At 41.0% G+C, this 17,236-nt stretch overlaps 1 protein-coding gene across 3 annotated transcripts in view; it reads right to left on the bottom strand.

Moving 5' to 3' along the window:
* AMOT (angiomotin) overlaps positions 1–12,155 on the bottom strand; it is a 60,260-nt gene extending 48,105 nt beyond the window's left edge. Inside the window, exons 1-3 of one of the 3 annotated variants that reach the window (XM_017857378.1) lie at positions 12,077–12,155; positions 4,728–4,876; positions 1,877–2,810 (exon numbers count right to left, since the gene is read on the bottom strand). In XM_017857378.1, the coding sequence (XP_017712867.1) occupies positions 1,877–2,748 (872 nt within the window). In that variant the 5' untranslated portion in view covers positions 2,749–2,810; positions 4,728–4,876; positions 12,077–12,155. The remainder of the gene's footprint in view (positions 1–1,876; positions 2,811–4,727; positions 4,877–12,076) is intronic. The other 2 variants (XM_017857379.1, XM_017857380.1) reach the window with 2 other exon arrangements.
* Between the last annotated feature and the right edge of the window lie 5,081 nt (positions 12,156–17,236).

Consider the following 17,236-nt stretch of genomic DNA (forward strand, 5'->3'; position numbering starts at 1 on the left):
AAAAAAAAAAAAAAAAAAAAAAAAAAAAAAAAAAAAAAAAAAAAAAAAAAAAACCTCTTTGGGCTCCCTATTATTTATTTAGGGAGATCAAAGGGCTTTTCCATCTAGCTTCAAACACTGTGGGAGTCATTTCAGATCACAAACAATACTGGTGAATGAGTTCTGAAAATAGCCTTCCTAGGAAGGCGGGCTGTATGCTGAGTGGGGCTGTGGCTTCTGCTCCACACCCCAGCCAACACACTCCCCTCCCACAAGGCAACAGACGTCAGCCCATCAACAAACTCTTCCATACTGATGGGAAAAGTAAAACAGAAACCCCCAGCTTCATTGATATTTTGCTGGCTTGAATGGGTTTCCACTAAGTGAAGCAGTCTTGAACAGACCAACCTTTCCCCCGGGTCTTCCGTTTCATTGGTCAGATGGGAATCTGGTTCCTGATCTCTTTTAAACCTGAGTGGCCCTGTCGGTTACCCCATTTCCTGTTCCAAGACACTTATCAGAACATAGGCTCCTGTCCTTTGAAAGCTGCACAGAGGAGGTTGAAAAGGGTTAGGAAATCAACCTGGGTTAAGAGGGAAAAAAAAAATCCTAAACTGGCAAAGTTAGGGGTGGAGTCCAAAGTGAACTGCCTCTGGCTAAAAAAACAGGACCTGGAGGGCAAAACAAAGAAATACCAGGAAATGCTAGGTGCCTTCTCTTACTTTCACCCTACTCCACCCCAGAACTGCCTTCTCTCCTGAGTCACTCAATGAACTTCAAGCCAGAAGGTTTTTTCCAAAATAAGCAAGTAGGGTACAGGAGACAAAGAGGTAGACATCAAAGGACATCACAGACCTAGTCTGTAAGCTGCATATAGATGAAGGCTAGCCTAGGACCAAGCACTTCAAACCTGATGGCCACCCATCATTACTCACGGTCATGGGGCAGGATACCACACTTAAATGCCACCATCAGTGCCCACAGTTTAAACCTTTTCTCCTGTCCTGTATGTTGAAATACTACTGATCAGAGACATGGCCCAAATACTAACAACAGGAACAATGAACAGAATCATAGAATCATAAGATTTAGTGAATATAGCAGTGGGACAAAGGACCTCTGAATAATTAAGAAGTATATATAGGAACAACTAAGTATATAAGACAGAAATGGTAATATTTTTCCTTCTGTATTTTAGCATCTGACCAAAATTTCTAAACGATGTGATGGGAATTTAACTCAAAGGTTTAAAAATGTGACAGCCAACTAATAAATTCTCTACCAAAAAAAGATACAACAGTCCAGATTTCATAAACTGCAAGCATAAGGCAAGTAACATTCTGAACCTACATACATATATAGCTCCCCCACCATAACATCTGGGTATTTGTTTAGTGTCCAAAAGAATAATGGTAATTCTATGGAAAAAATGATAACTGACAAGAAATACACAGATTTGTTTGCAAAAATAAATGATGAGAACTTCATGGAGGGGAATATGTGCAAGTGATAGGATGTTCCAGACTAATTAAAATGCAAGGTAATTTGCTTCTACTTCTCAAGGAGGGCTTATGAGAAACATAGACCCCTTCTTCAACATCCTAGGAGACAGAACAGCAAATAGCTACTGAAATCAAGACTTTTGCTCCTGTTCATCCACTAGGCAGTTGAGGCCATGCTCAACCTACAAAGCTAAGGGATTGTTAATACAGTGCTAATTATGGCTACAGAGGCTACAAATTCAGGTTGGCAGGCAATTCTCTAAGCCAGAGGCCTGTCATGCATTGCAGAGTTTGTTATACCAAACAGCTGCCCATTCCTTCCCTAAGATTCCCAACACACAGCAGAAGCTGGTTGGGGATGAGGTCAGGAAATGACAGAAAGAGAACTCTCTTACCTGGCTGCTCCATACTCAGGGGGATGCTGATACCTCATCAGTTGCCCCTCTGTTCTCCCTGGCTGGTTCAGGCGATGCTCACTATAGAAGTGCCCTGGCTCTTGGGGCTTGCACACTACAGATTGGGGTGGCATGCCCTTGAAGGGATACTCTGGTGGGGGGCCTCGGTGTTCCATGCCCTTCAGGCTATGCTGGTTAGGAAGTGGCCCTTGGGCCTTGTAGAATTCACTGGAACTTGTGGGATTCTTGTACAGGTCATTGGGTTGTGGTGGGGAGAGGGGAGCACTGGTAACAGGTGGATGGGCCTTAACTCCACTGGTGGCCAGTGACATCTGCATTAGTCGTTCACTCAAGGAACGGACATGCCCTTGCTTAAGGTCTCTAAGTCCTTCATCTTGGTGCATCTTTCCAGGATTGAGCCGCTGAACTGATGGGCGTCCCTCGGTCCTCATCTTCTGGTTGGTGACTCCAGTGACATAGAAGGCAGCTCCAACACTGGCATGCTGTTGGCCCCGAAAGTACTGGGACTGAACCTTGGCTTCTTCATAAGTCGGGAGTTCTTCATTATTCTGCATTCTAGGAGACAGTTGCTTCTCCATGATGATGTTTTCTGACTGGATTTCCTGCCCCTGGGGTTCTTGTCGAGCAGCATGAGCCACAAGCTGTTGGTGGTGGTCTTGGGGACTCAACACATCACTCTGAGGGCCCAGGTTCCCACTGCCAGTGGGGAAAGGAGGGCCATTCCCTGTGGCTTGCTGGTGTATGGCAAGTAGGCTGCGATTCTCACTAGGATTGCCATAGCGAAGCTGCTCTTGTAGCAAACGCTGCAATACTGTGGTCCCTCCACTTGGTTGTTCTTCAGAATTTCTCATCTCTATTGCTGGTGGTGCCTTGTGAAGAGAGAGAGAAATTGGGCACCTGGGCTGCCCTTGACCTGGGAAGGGGAAACAGGAAGCTTAACACCCAGTTGATGGATAAATTAGTCCTCTAAAGGGAATGAAAATGGATATTGGAGGGTGAGGATTCTATTGCAGAAACAAAGTAGAGAATTGAACCTAAAATTAATAGATTTTGGGGGATTCCAGGCCCTAGCACTGATATGATGAGGAAAGTGGAGGCATAAGAGCTCTAGGTTTCCTCTTTCACTTTTAGCATGAGTTAAATATTCAATCTGGACTTAACTCCTAAGAATGCTTGAGAAACCTGGAACAGTCAAGTAGGGTAATTAAAGTGGGTAACTTTTCAAGGTCCATATTCACAGGCTTCATCTCTCTGTATTCTATTTAAGGTAAAAATCCAAATCTTATTACTGTGGAGGTGGGGGCAGGACAGTGGGGAAAATTACCCCATAACAGGATTTGTAAAGCAGCTCAGCACATGAAGCGAGCTACAAAATGCAAAACAAAGACTCAAATAAATAAAAGGTGAAGAGAGCTTGGCTTGCACCAGATAGTAATGATCCCTGCCTCGATGCAAATCTTTTCTCTGATCTCATAAGGCTCTGAAACATCTTTTAAAAAATCATTTTGTAGTGTCCATTTTGGATGCTGCTTGGCTTAATAAGAGAAGGACTTAGAATACGTATTACTGACAAAGTTGCCTTTCAGCCCTCCCGAAATAGTCATCGAGATTTGTTGTTGTTGTTATTGGGTAGGAGAAGCTTAAAGGGGAAGCCTCTTTTATTTGACGTGTGCCTCTGACAAAATTTAGAAATTGAAAAATACAAAGATCATCCTTCTGGAAAGGGTGTATGATTAGCATATCCCCTCCCTCACCACCAATTCTTCTAAACAGGTAATATGGGTTGACTGAAACTGATAACTTTAGTAACACAATTTAATATTCAAATTCTAATCATACTATTGGTTTACAGGGTATACAACTGATTCCTCTTTCCTTAACGTCTATTTTCTCAAATGAAAAATGACTGGTAGATGACTTCTCTCTCTCAGCACTGTACAGTACACACTAATTCATTAGAGATTCAAAAATTCTTTGGACAGAATCTGTCATGTTAAGTATTGGAATTAAATAATAACGTTCAATAATGAAACTCTCACTCTAAGGATCTTTAGTAATTGGTGGAGAATGAAGATAATGTCACACGAAAAGTCACAATAAAGGTCAATTTAACCCGCATCAGGTTTCTAGATGGCAACTCTGGATCCCTGGCTCCCAGGCTCTTATTTCTATGATATTAAGTGGCCTGCAATCTCTCTGGAAACATGAACCCCCTTTCTTTGGTCATGCAGAGACAGAGTGACCCAGAACGTATATATAGTATATGAAGAAAGTTCATCTTCTCTCTTTCTTCATTTCTTGTTGGTTACTGCTACCTGGCTTCCAACTGTTGTGCTGGGCAGTCTGACAACACGAAGGGACCCTCCAAAGTCCCTTTCATCATATTCTCTTGGGAAGTGTACACCAGTGGGGTAAGCAACCAGTCCCGTTTCCGTTCCTCCCAATGTGCCTCCAGAACTCCTGCACTTGAACTGTCAAATTGGGATATTCTGATAGGTTGACAAGCATAATATATAAATCTTTTTTGGTGCCCAAAACTAGAGAGATGACTACCAAATTACTTTTCCTTGCTCAAAAAATGGAAACAGAAACACGTATGGTGTTAAAGCAAAAATGACTTACATACGCTCCCTGCAAGGCAGGGAAATGCAGACACTGAGCTGCCCTGGACCCTGAAAAGTATACCACCCCCTCCCATGTCACATCCACCCCACCCTGCATGCACACAGTCACATATGCATACACACATACACGAGCGCGCATGCGAGCGCGCGTACACACACACACACACACACACACACACACACACACACACAGAAATATTCCATACCTATTTCTGCTTTCTTTTAGGCTTAAAGCCTTGATCAGGATAGGGAATTCTTGCTTATGAGCAGCTCCAGAAACCGCAACGGCAGATTCCCTCTCCCCTAACACTCAGGTTCAGGGTAAGCGCCGCCAAGAGTCCAACCACTGGTCACTCTGAAATGTTCAGGAAGGGAAGGGAGGGAGAAATAAAAACGTCGTTTCTATTTTGCCACCAACGGCCAGCAGTTAACCAAACCAGTTCTTCCAAGAGAATGACTTGTCCTCCTATGGTGCTTGGTTTTTAAATGAGTAGCAGAGTCCATCTCCACTAGGGCAGAAAAGAAACCTCAGTATCCAGTAGCTGTGTCCGGAAAGCCAGGCCGGTCTCCAGTGATGGAAATGTTCAGGTCTGAGACCAGAAAGGCTTGCTCTGTTCTGACCTCCCAGCCCTAGAAAGCTACCACTTCCATTCCAAGTTGGAATGGTGGATGATGACAAAAGCCAAAACCACTGTCACCTTTAGGGTGCAAGCTTTAAACTGCTATTAGTAGCAGGGGAGGTTAGTGAGGCTCACTGTCCCACATCCCAGAAGGGAGTGCAGTCATCATAAGGTAGGTTTTTGGTCAAAAAAAGAACACTCAGTGAGGCTCCCAATTTGAGTGCCTCAAGCTCAGATAGGTGGGGCGGGAGGGGGGCGACTTCTTTTCAACCATGTCACTAAGTATTTATTGCGTATTGACTATTCCACACATTTGTCAGCCTCATGCTAGACACAATAAGGGCTACAAAGACACATAAAATATAATCCCTGCCCTCATGGAGCTTACACTCTGATCATCTGATCAACGGTCCATCCATTCTTGGAGTAGGAAAGTAGACTGCCCTTCCCAACATAGACTGCAACCCTTCTCCAAGCAGAAGATGCCTCCACTTGTTTCTTGGCACTTCCATTGCCCCGGTGTCTCAGCAAAAAAAAAAAAAACTCACAGACTTACATTATATAGACTAGATGCAAATGCATAATAGACCTGGATTTGAGATAGTCCTTATGTCTAATTTCTGCTTGGACTCTCCGCAAAGCCTTGTCAGCCTAATCAAAATGATTCTAAGACTCAGGAGTTTAAGTGAGATGCACATGAACCACATTCCTATCTTCTGTCCTGGCCTACCTATGATTCATTCATATCACTTAAAGGAAAGGCTTAATCCACTCCATGAGAGGAGGAAAGCAATGCAAAAGAAGTACACAAACATCTCTGTATTTTGAGAGCATGTTCAAAACATTCAAGTTTGTAAAAAATCCACAAAACCACAAAGTGATTAATTTAACATTATTTCCTTGCAATGTTGCCAAAAATAAAGTGAACAGACATACAGTGAACAAACACGGAAATGTGTCTTTCCATCTTGTTTTGGCACAGCATATAATCATGATCAAAAGCATAATCATCTCAAATCTGCAAGGTAATTATTTTAGGGTGTCTCCCCTAGTTTTGAAGCAGAGGAACAACTTCTAATTGGAATCAAAGCTGGACTTTTAACAGAGCTATGGTACATAGCCACCGGCTTCTATTGTCCAATTCTGAACAAAACATTCATCCCTTTTTTTTTTTTTTTTTAAACTGAAACACCAGAAAACCGCCCAAGGCTTTTAAACTTGAGTCCCTGGAGAGAAACTACCATATGATTATTTTCCAGTACGATTTAGATTCTTCAGGCTGATATTACTGATTTTCTCCTGATACTCAGCTCTTCACTGAGAAAACTTTACTCGTGCAAGGTCTTTCTTCTCTCAATTTTGTCGTCTGTATCCTTTTCTCTATTTACTTTTATTTACTCTTATTATACTTGGTATTTAATTTATTTAAATCTATTTTGAGAGTAGAGTCTGCTTGTTCACCCAGGCTGGAGTACAGTGGCAGGATCTCGGCCTCTCTGTAACTCTGCTCCCGGGTCTCACAGTGACTTCTCCTGCCTCGCCCTCCCATCGTAGCCACGGATTACAGGTATGCTGTCACCCATGCCTGCGGGTTGTTTTCATATTTTTCGTAGATCAGGGGTCTTTCGCCATGATGGGCCAGGCTGGCGTCTTGAACTCACTGACCTCAGGTGATCTTGCCCTGCCTCGAGTCTCTCAAGCTGTTGGGATTAAGGCCATGAGTCATCATTACTCGGGGGCCCTCCATATCCTTTTCAAAACCAAATCACTTTTATGTGAACTGGACACAGACGTTCCCTTACCTCACCCACCTCGTGCCATCTTTGTCTCTGTTCTAACAAAAACAAAAATCAGCCCTAGGAAAAAGCTTTGCAGGAGTCCTCTCAGTTTAACGTATTTTGCTTCTTCAAGAACTTATGTTCATCTACATGTCAAGAGTCACATAATGAGGAAAACACTACTCCACGTATTTGAGAAAGGAAAGGAAAAGACTCCTTGTTTCATGCACAAGAACTAAAATAGTATGAACTCTGTAACCTTTAATCTCCCTATAGCTTTAATCATGCCACTGCCAGGGGTCTGACATCATCTTCAATCAGTAAAATAACTTTGTTTCTCCTGGGCACACAGACTGTCTCTGAGAATATTTGATAGAAAAAAAAAGAATAATTGTGGTTCTGTCTTTAAAAATGCAATTTGAATCTATATAATCAACTGTTCTATAACAACAACAGGGAAGCAAGGCCAAGCTAAATTCTTACTCCATTTGCAGTCATTGGCCTCTCTCAATACACCTGTGAGGTTGAGCCAAAACATATTAATGAAGGCCGAGACGTTTCCCAAGACAAGTCCCAGAAAATCCACATTACAAGGTGGTCAGGACAGACCAAATTCCCACCCTTCAAATAAATTTTGCAATATGCCTATAAGATCTTCTTTCTATCTCCTCTTCTATACCCTCCCAAATTCTGCCCCTACCTCTCATTCTACCCAACCAGGATAAAGAATCTAAGTCTAAGAAAGCTGTTTCTCTGCTAAATCTTGGTCAACTTGTTTCATCCAATTTGACTCCCTTATCTGGGCCAGTTCAAAGTTTTCCCTGTACCTATGTGTATGTATTTGTGCAAACACACACACACACACACACACACACACACACACACACAACCTCTCACAAAAAGCGAGAGGCCCCAGTAAATTCTTACGTTCTCTCAGGTTGGTCCATACTGTAGCCAAAGTACCCTAGAGAATACCTGCCCCAACACTCTTGCAACCTAAGATACCAATTCACTTCATTTGGGATGTGAAAAACAATGGTTCTTTTGCAGGTTATCGCTAAACCTTCAACAGGTAACAGGTAGGCATCATAAACACCGTGGCACAGAGTCTGGGCCTAGAGTCACACTGCACAAGTTTAAATCCTGAATGTATGTCTTACTAACAGACCTTGTACATGTCTCTTGATCTCCCAAGTCTCAATTTCATCATCTGCAAAATAGGGATAATGGTGCTCATACTTCATAGGGTTGTTACAAAGATTACGGGAATTAATCCATATAGAGTGCTAAGCATGGAGACTGGCACATAATAAGGCCTCAATAAAAGTAAGCTATCACTATCACTGTTATTTCAAAGTAGCCTTTTTTTTTTTTTTTTGAGAAGTGTACAGCAATTTTATGAAGAAAGTTGTTTTTTTTTTGTTTTGTTTTAAAAAAAAAGAACCTTTATTTGCAACTCAGTCTACTACACAGGGATCCTTAGATCATTGAAACCCAGAACTGGAAAGGCTCTTGGGAGAGACCACCCAGTGGTCCCACCCTCTTCTTGTATACATGAAGATGCCAGGGCCTCAAAGGCTAAGAGAGAGCCAGGACCAAAATGAAACATTTATAATGCCTAGGGCAAGAACCCTTCCACTACCACATATTATCTAGCATTATTTGCCTGTACAAAGAAGAGGCTTAATAACTACTTATTACATAGAATTGACCCTGGTTTTAAAAGACTATAAACCTGCTTTAATGCTACCACTGATTTTCCAGTTCCATTGGAAGTAAAATGTTAATGGAAGGAAGGAAAATTCAAGGAGGTAAGGGGGAAGTGTTCAGCTAGAAGTACTACTATAGAAAGGCTTTGCAAATTCACTTTTTAGGCTAAGATGTGAGGTGGATTGAACAGCAACATGAACCTCCAGGGATCGATGTCTCCAGGCCCCCTGTTTCAGGTCTGTTCAATATCATACCAGCTTGGCATTTGCTCTTACTTAATTCTAGCATTAGTTCAAGAAAAGGCTTAAGAGAAGAGTCAGCCCCGACTCTTCTTTGTTCCTATCTCTACCTCTACGATATAGTTTGGAGGTATGTCCCTGCCCAAATCTCCTGTTGAATTGTGAGGTTTGGTGGGAAATGATTGGATCATGGGGGCAGATCTTCTTGGTGCTGTTCTGACAGTGAGGGAGTTCTCATGAGATCTGGTTGTTTAAAACTGTGTGGCATCTTCCCCTGTTGCCTCTTGCTCTTGTTCTTGCTTTTGCCATGTAATGTGCCTGCTCCCCCATCGCCTTCTGCCATGATTGCAAGCTTCCTGAGGCCCCCGCCCCAAAGCCAAGTAGATGTTCGCACCATGCTTCCCATAAAGCCTGCAGAACTGTGAACCAGTTAAAACTCTTTTCTTTATAAATTACCCTGTCTCAGGTATTTATAGCAATGCAAGGACGACTTAATACACTCTATTGCAAACACCGCAATTATTTTTGCAACACCCTATTAGATTAGGTTGAAAAATTATTTTAAGAACCACAGCAAGGCCTTGGCATTTCCAAATCTTACTGAGGATCAGTGTGAGAGATCCGTTTCTGGGATGGTAACTCAAGGTCTTGGTCGTTTTTGGTCCCAGTTTGACTTTGCCTTGCTCTGAAGCAATTACCTTGAACATGTTTATAGGCAACAAAGGTGATCAACCCTGAAGTGGATGTGAGCAGTGACATACTGTGTAGCAAGGAGAATCCTGTTGCCATCTCCCTCTATCCCCCAGCACACACATCCATTCCCAAAGAGGAGTAGACTATGTCTTCACATCCCCTTCTTTATTATCTCAGGAAAAGTATAAAGGGTCCCTGTAATTAGATGGAGCCTAAAATGAGAAAAGTTTAAGAATATACCTAGAAGCTGCCTGCTTCACCAATCTCTAACCTCCAATGCCAGACCACCCATTTTTCATGTCTACTTATATTTTATTTTACAAGTAATATAAGCACAGCATGCACATATTTTTAATAAAGAAAAAAATCACTTACAATCCCAGCACCTCAACTTAAGCATTGTTAACATTATATTTCCTTTAGTGTTCCTATGTGTATTTGTGTTTTTACAAAGCAATGAATTATTAATAAGATGTAATTCTGGATCCTGCATTTCACCTCATCATAAATACTTTTTCCATGTTGTGGCATAACTTCATAACATTGTAATGGCTGCATAATGGTGCATTAAACAAGTGTATCAGCATTCACTTACCCATTCTTCAATTATTAAGACATGTAAATTGCTTCCAATTTTATGCTAGTCTAAATAATGTTACAAAAACACTTTGTGATTGAACCTTTTTCAATACTATAGGTTGTTTCTTCATGATAGAATCCTAGAAGTGAAACTGATGGGTCAAGAAGCATAAATGTTTTTAGACAACCCACTAAAAAATAAAATTAGCAAAACACCAGAGTCCCATGAAATCCCTCCCTCATTTAACGAAAAATTATCCTGCTCTCATTTTTCCACCAGGGCAGAGCAGGGCTCCTGAGAGGGAAAGAAGCCAAGAGAAGCAGTGTAGTATCCCAGTGGCTTGCGAAATGGCAGAGTGGAATGTGGGCTCCCCTGTGAATCCAGCTTGCATGCACTTGCCCCAAATTGCCACCCAGCCAAGAAGCTAATTAGTAAAAGCATCAGGTGGGTGAGAACAGGTTCATGGCCTGTAATAGCTTATATCATCTTTCATTTTTGCCCTTGGAAAGATCTGACAGTCAGCTTGAAGACATTCAGTTCTTGTGACCCAACCTGCTTACATTCTGAGAATTGAATTTGTCAGTTTTTAAATCCTAATCTTCAATATATCTTAAGGGACATTTTGCTTTATAGAACTAAGCAGGCATGATCAATGAGCCTGTGAGTGTAGCTCTATTTTCAGCCTCAGTTAAGGTGGCACATTTAAGGTCAGCCCTGTTTAGTATTATATGACTAAGTGACACCTGTCTTAAATGGTCAATGTATTATAGACAGAGGTTTATTTTGCAGACCTGACCATAAAAGTCATCCAGTCCTAAAGCAGGGGAGGCAATAGGTCAGAGATGCCCCTGGTTTAGCAAGAGTGGACACAACAGGCATTCTTTCCATGACTTCTTAGCCAGAACTCTCAAAATAAGGCAATTCTGCTTTCTACCTTCTCTTTGAAGATTTTTCCCTAATCCCTCCCCATCTATTCCTGACCTCAATTTTGCTCAATATGGAAAATTAATTCTCTATGATGACACTTATCACAGCAAATTTTCCATAAACTTTTATTGAGCACTTACTGTAGCCAGACATTGTGCTAGGTAAGCCCTAGGGTGGCAATAAATAAATAAATAAATAAATAAATAAATAAATAAAACAGAGCCCAGTCCTTGAGGAGCTCGCAGTCAGGCAGAGGAGGCCCAACTCAACAGGAGAACAGAGGTATGAGCCGATAGCTCCGGCAACACATAGTGCTCTGTAAAAACCCTGGGCTACCTGAAAAAGCTCCCAAGAAGAGGAAAACACCAAAAACCTATGAGCTGAGTAGAAGACATGGAATGTGATAACCAACTTGACATCAAAGATAGGTTGAGATACATCTTTGGGAGTCATTAGCATATGGATGACAGCTAAGGTCATAAGAGAGGACTAGACCATATTGACTAGGAACAGAACAGAACCCAGGATGAAACTAAACATGGACTTCTGGAAAAAAAATGGTCATTTAAGGGTTAGGTACTTTGCAAATGTGGGAGGGAAAGAAATTCCTTTATTTGTCCCCATGGCCTTTCCTCCCATAAATCTCCAATCTAGACCTTGGAATACTCAGCTCCAGGGACAGAAATCCCCAGCTGTAGTGCGGAGACAAAAAAAAGTTAACTCTCACCTTTTAAGCTTCTGAGTGCCCCGGTAGCAATCACCATTACGGGTTGAGCCAGAAATGGAAATGGAAGTTGCTAGACTGTAAGATCTTAGAGGGCATGGGCTGGGTGTGTGATTTTTCATTGTATCCATCCCAATACCTAAAACATTAACTGGTACATAAAATGTGCTTAATAGTTGCATTCTGAGTAAATAACTTTCCCAAAACTTTGCTAGAGGCCACAGCAGGAGAAGAAAACAAAGAAAGACATGGAATAACAGTAATAATAATAATGTTATTGTTACCTTTAGTTTCTCAGCCTTCCTTCTAAGGAAACAAAAGCTCTTTCACTTCTGCTATTTTATTTGTCCTTCTCAGCAGCTCTGTGGGGAAATAAAGGCAGATGTGATTAATTCCATTTTAGAACTGGAGAGGGAAGCTCAAGTCCAGAACAGATAGCTAATCATAACTAACTGCAACAGAATTTCACCATTGCCCATTGGTAGGGCCAACATTGGAACCCAGGTCTTGTGACTTCCTTGGTTCTAAGACATAACCCTCCACAGAACCTCCAGTTTTTAAGAGGACAGTTCACAAGAGAAATTCATTAGGAAAGCAAACTCCTGAAGCACTCCAACAGTATCTTGAGCAAGTGAGTGAGCTGCATCTAAAAGAAAGTAATCTGTTCCCCCAGGTCAACACTGGGATGACTAAACCCAATTCCCAGTGGGGCTCTACTAACATAATTGAGAGCTCCCTGTTTTGCTGTGCCCCTTTTCAAGGGAGCCCCATCTGCCTTCAGTCTGGTTTTTGTGTCTGAGTGGGGCTCAGGTGCTGACTGCAGGTGTGGCATCCAGCAGGTGCATGGACAGGAGCCAGCATTTCATATCTTCATACCGAAGGGTCTGAGTCACTCTCTGAAGGCAGAAGGCAGCCCCTCCTCCTCCTGCTGTTGCCTTGCAAGCACAGGGAACCTGCCTTGCCTGTGGTGCCATTGCAGAACTGAATCTAAACCCTGCCTTCCCAAGAAGGACTAGAGTGAGATTAAACCACAAATCATATAACCCAGCTAACTTTCTCACTTGCACAAACTACTGCAGGCATACACCTACGCCGTAGGCACAGCGTCAGAGAACCTAGGTACAGAATGACCGTCACCTAAAGTGATGGGGGGAAAGGAGGGCCACAACAGGCCCATATTTTGTATTTAGCTACACAGCACGGACTCTACTGCAAACGACCCTAAAATCTCAGAAGCAAATATCCCCTAAAAAAAAAAAAAAAAAAAAAAAAAAAAAAAAAAAAAAAAAAAAGGTGGAGTACAGTAAAAAGAACCTGCTAGAAATCTTGCACTCCTGTTCTCACCATAACCTCTCTCCTTCAGGCTTCCAGGGGAGAATCGCTTAGCCTGGTCACAGAAAGCACCAGGTCAGAAAATTCATCATATTTCCCTAACAAAAGCCCAACTGGCAGCCTGAGACAGATAGAATGTTCCTGGGAGTAAGGGGTCATCAAAATTTTCTTAGCTTCAAAATTGTTTGCTTTAAAAAAAAAAATCTGCCTCCCCCACTCTCTCTCTCAGGCACACACACATAGACCAAAGAGAAACTAATTGTACAAGAAAAAAAAATGAAATCTTACCTTAATAAAATGGTTTATTGTCATTTGTTCTATTTCTCTAATTCATACGGGAAATTCAAATAAGCTTTGGTTTACAGTCCATGATCCAGAAAGCAAAACTGGCTACCACACTAAAATGTGATCATTGTATATAAACATAGTAAAACAAAAATCTGAACTGAAAATCTAAATGTAATAAAGAGGAAATTAGGTTTCTTCAAAACAGGCAATCTAAATAATTTTCCCCATCTGTGATTTTTATCTTAGTTTGCTATCACATGGAACAAATGTCACTAATTCAATGCAAATACATGCCCCTTGAAAACAACCAAAATGAGTAAGGGATGTACTAATTAGCTTCTAATGGGTAAGGTTTTAATTGAGCTATTCTTTAACAATCTTCATCAAAGTTTCCAGGGCAACTTCATAAAAGGATGTCAAACCTGGCCCATATTTTATTCCCTTAAAATAATTTTCAAAACACAGAAACACAGAAAGCTGATTTCTCTTCAATGCTGTTAACACTCAGGCCACTACATTTTCTGATGTCAGCAATCCCCTTCCCACAAATATTCCAAGTATGCACCACCGTCATTCTCCTTTCAATTATGTGGTTTCTCTGCTCCTTTACTGATTGAGTCCAGGCCTCTCGGATAATGAGAAGCATGTGCAGGGAAAATATGCTCTTAAAAAACACATACATCAGTTTTATCTGCATTATAAAGGGGAGAGCAGATCATTTGTCCACATCAAAAAGACTGAAATGTGAAGTTTGCTATGGGGTATATATAAGGGGAAAAAAAGATCTGTATCAATGCCTAAGGTTGGTAGAGGGGCAGCACAGTTATTGTGATCTGATGTGACACCAATAAGAATAAGGGAGACTCTCCACCAAATCCACCCTTTCTAGCTTGGCCACATTTGTATTTCATGTTATCTTAATGTTTCTTTTGGGGGTATTTAAGTTCTGACATACACATGGAAATGAGCCACGAATTGTACAGCAAGCATAAATATTCCATCATTAATAAAAACCAGCTGTGTATAAAACACTACAATGGCTGGGTTTCAGTTACTGGCTATCATCAGTATGTGTCACAAGCAAATATTACTGAAAACTTTCTCCCTTAAAACGCACATGCGCACACACACACAGACATGTGCTTTATTCTTTTTCACCTTTTGGAGGAGCTTTGAAGAACTCACTGATCTCTATAGTCCTTTTCAACTAACGTTTCTTTTGAAGCTATTTTCACCACCCTGTAAGATGCTAGAGTTCTCTTATTTGTACCTCAACTTACCACACAGTACAAAACTGTTTAATTTTTTTTTTTTTCAAAAGCCGAAAGGGCCAATAATACAAATGTTGGGTTAATGGTAATTACAGTTTGTAAGGCAATGGGGCACCAAAGGGCACTGTATGTTATGAGAGAGCAAAGCTCATTAAAAAGGAACACCTGCTCAAGACCCTATAATAAGCCTGCTTTGCCATCATGCAAACACCTTTCATCCAATGACCTCAAAGCATGTGCCCAATATGAAGCATGCCGAAACACCTCTGTGAGGTATTAATATCCTTGCTTCCCAGAAGGGTAACTGAAGCTTAGAGCGGCTAATTCATTTACCCTTGGTCACATGGTAAGCCAGAGAGGGGCCGGGCAGAGAAAACCAGATCCCGGCTTCAAGTCACACAGGCTAATGATATTTCATAGAGTTAGGGCAAGAGTGAAAGTGCCTTTACAAATGTGAAGGCAAGCCCACAGACTTAAAAGAGTAGATTTTCAACAGCTGCCTTAGGAAACATTGGCAAATACATCCATTTGCATTTTCTCCAGGATCATATATTACCAAAAAAAAAAAAAAAGTTCCTGTTCCTCATTTGGTACTTTCTAAATACTAAAAACCCGTACGGCACTTTCTACTCCAGTTAGAGAAATTTAATCGAATTTATAATCGAATTTATGATGAGCCCACTGGTTTCCAGGAATGAATCCATCAATTTTTTTTTTTTTTTTTTTTTTTTTTTGCTCTTTGTTGCCCAGGCTGGAGTGCAACGGCGTGATCTCGGCTTACTGCAACCTCCGCCTCCCGGGTTCAAGCAATTTGTCCCTCAGTTTCCCAAGTAGCTGGGATTACAGGCATGCGCCACCACACCCAGATAATTCCGTATTTTTAGCAGAGACGGGGGTTTCACCATGTTGGACAGGCTGGTCTCAAACTCCTGACCTTAGGTGATCTGCCCGCTACTGCCTCCCAAAGTGCTGGGATTACAGGCGTAAGCCACCATGCCCGGTGAATCCATCAAATCTTAGAGATCACATGTATACCATACCTTTGTTATCAAAGGAAAATTAAAGAACTATGAAACTGAACTTTCACTACGTGGTGAAGACCTCAGATGAAGCACCCATTACACGTGGGCCATTCTGCTGCTGCACGTATTGTCTTTTATTTAACTGTCTAAAATCCTTAGTTTCTTTGCTATCTTTTAGTCTAATTTAAACATATTATTTTCCATGCTATAAAACAAGTATATCTGTGCTGTCCTGCTTCTCCTTTCTCATTCTGAAGATTTCATAGTCCACCCAAATTTGTACTCACTTGATGGCATATCACTATACAGTGATTTAAAATCATTGCCAATAATTTAGACAAGGTAAACAGTGGACCCTAGTTTTTTGTTGCTGTTGTTGCTGTTGTTAACAAGAATGGGGGAGAGATAACAGGAGGTCAAAGGAATTAAACTAACAGCCTTGCTAGATACATGAACAATCCCTGAATCACAGAGAGTGTTTAGGGATTACTTATTACATCCATTAGCTTCTCCTGGCATTTGAGAAACAAAATATATGGGAGTCTTCATGTGTCCTCCGTCAGATTCTGACTTCTTTCCTCCACATGGGTTTACAAAGCTAAGTCTTAGGTGGGCTCTTATTGAAAAGCAACATTGTATATATCTGTGGCTCCAATTATCTAAAATTCATGTTAGTACAGGAACCAGGACTTGAAAGGAACTAGAGAAAATGAAAGCAGGTGATCTGTTAGGATGATGGAATTCTTGAAGTTTTGGATAGAGTCTTAGCTTCTTAATTTTGGGTTGTTAAAATATAAAACATGATGCATCCATATTCATATATCCTTACAGGATCTTTTTTTTTTTTTAACATGATGACTAGATGATTGAATTTCTAACAACGGTTGCACTTCATTCTAGTAGCAATCATTCACATTCATACTCGATATTGAGGCCTAGAAAGAAAACCATAAACTTATGAGAACTGGCTCTCAAAATCACCCTGTCCAAACCCACAATTTACAGTGGGAAAAAAAAAAAAAACTTAACAGAGGTAGTAAACCGAGTTACGGTTGGGCCTAGAGCCCAGGTCCTTCTCACCAGTAGGCTCACTAGGAAATCTTATTGCAGATTCTTAGGTTAAAAGTGGCATCAGTAGCCATTATTTACTAGAAATAACTTTCTAGATCCCTGGGTTAGTCAAATACAGTAACCGGAAATAAAATATTTTACCTATATGGGGTGGATAGTCTCATCCTTAGAATTGTTCAAAATCTATAAAGTCTGGTTTATTTTCAAAAAGTAATACTAGCTTTCTTCTGCAAGCAGTTGTAGGCCGGAGCTAACGTGGCCAGCATTATTACAAGCCAGAATGATTTAGACAATTAACTAACTCCATTCCATATAACAAAAAGATTTCAAAGGCCAAATAATGGCCTCATTTAATTTAAGTGATAATCATTACAAATTCTTATGTATTCCTTTATGCAATAAATATGCTTCGGAGAAGGTCCAGTAAGAGTGAATTTTTATATATCAAGTCATAGTTTAA

The sequence above is a fragment of the Rhinopithecus bieti genome, unplaced genomic scaffold (genome assembly GCF_001698545.2).
Source record: "Rhinopithecus bieti isolate Rb0 unplaced genomic scaffold, ASM169854v2 scaffold_46340, whole genome shotgun sequence".
NCBI lineage: Eukaryota > Metazoa > Chordata > Mammalia > Primates > Cercopithecidae > Rhinopithecus > Rhinopithecus bieti.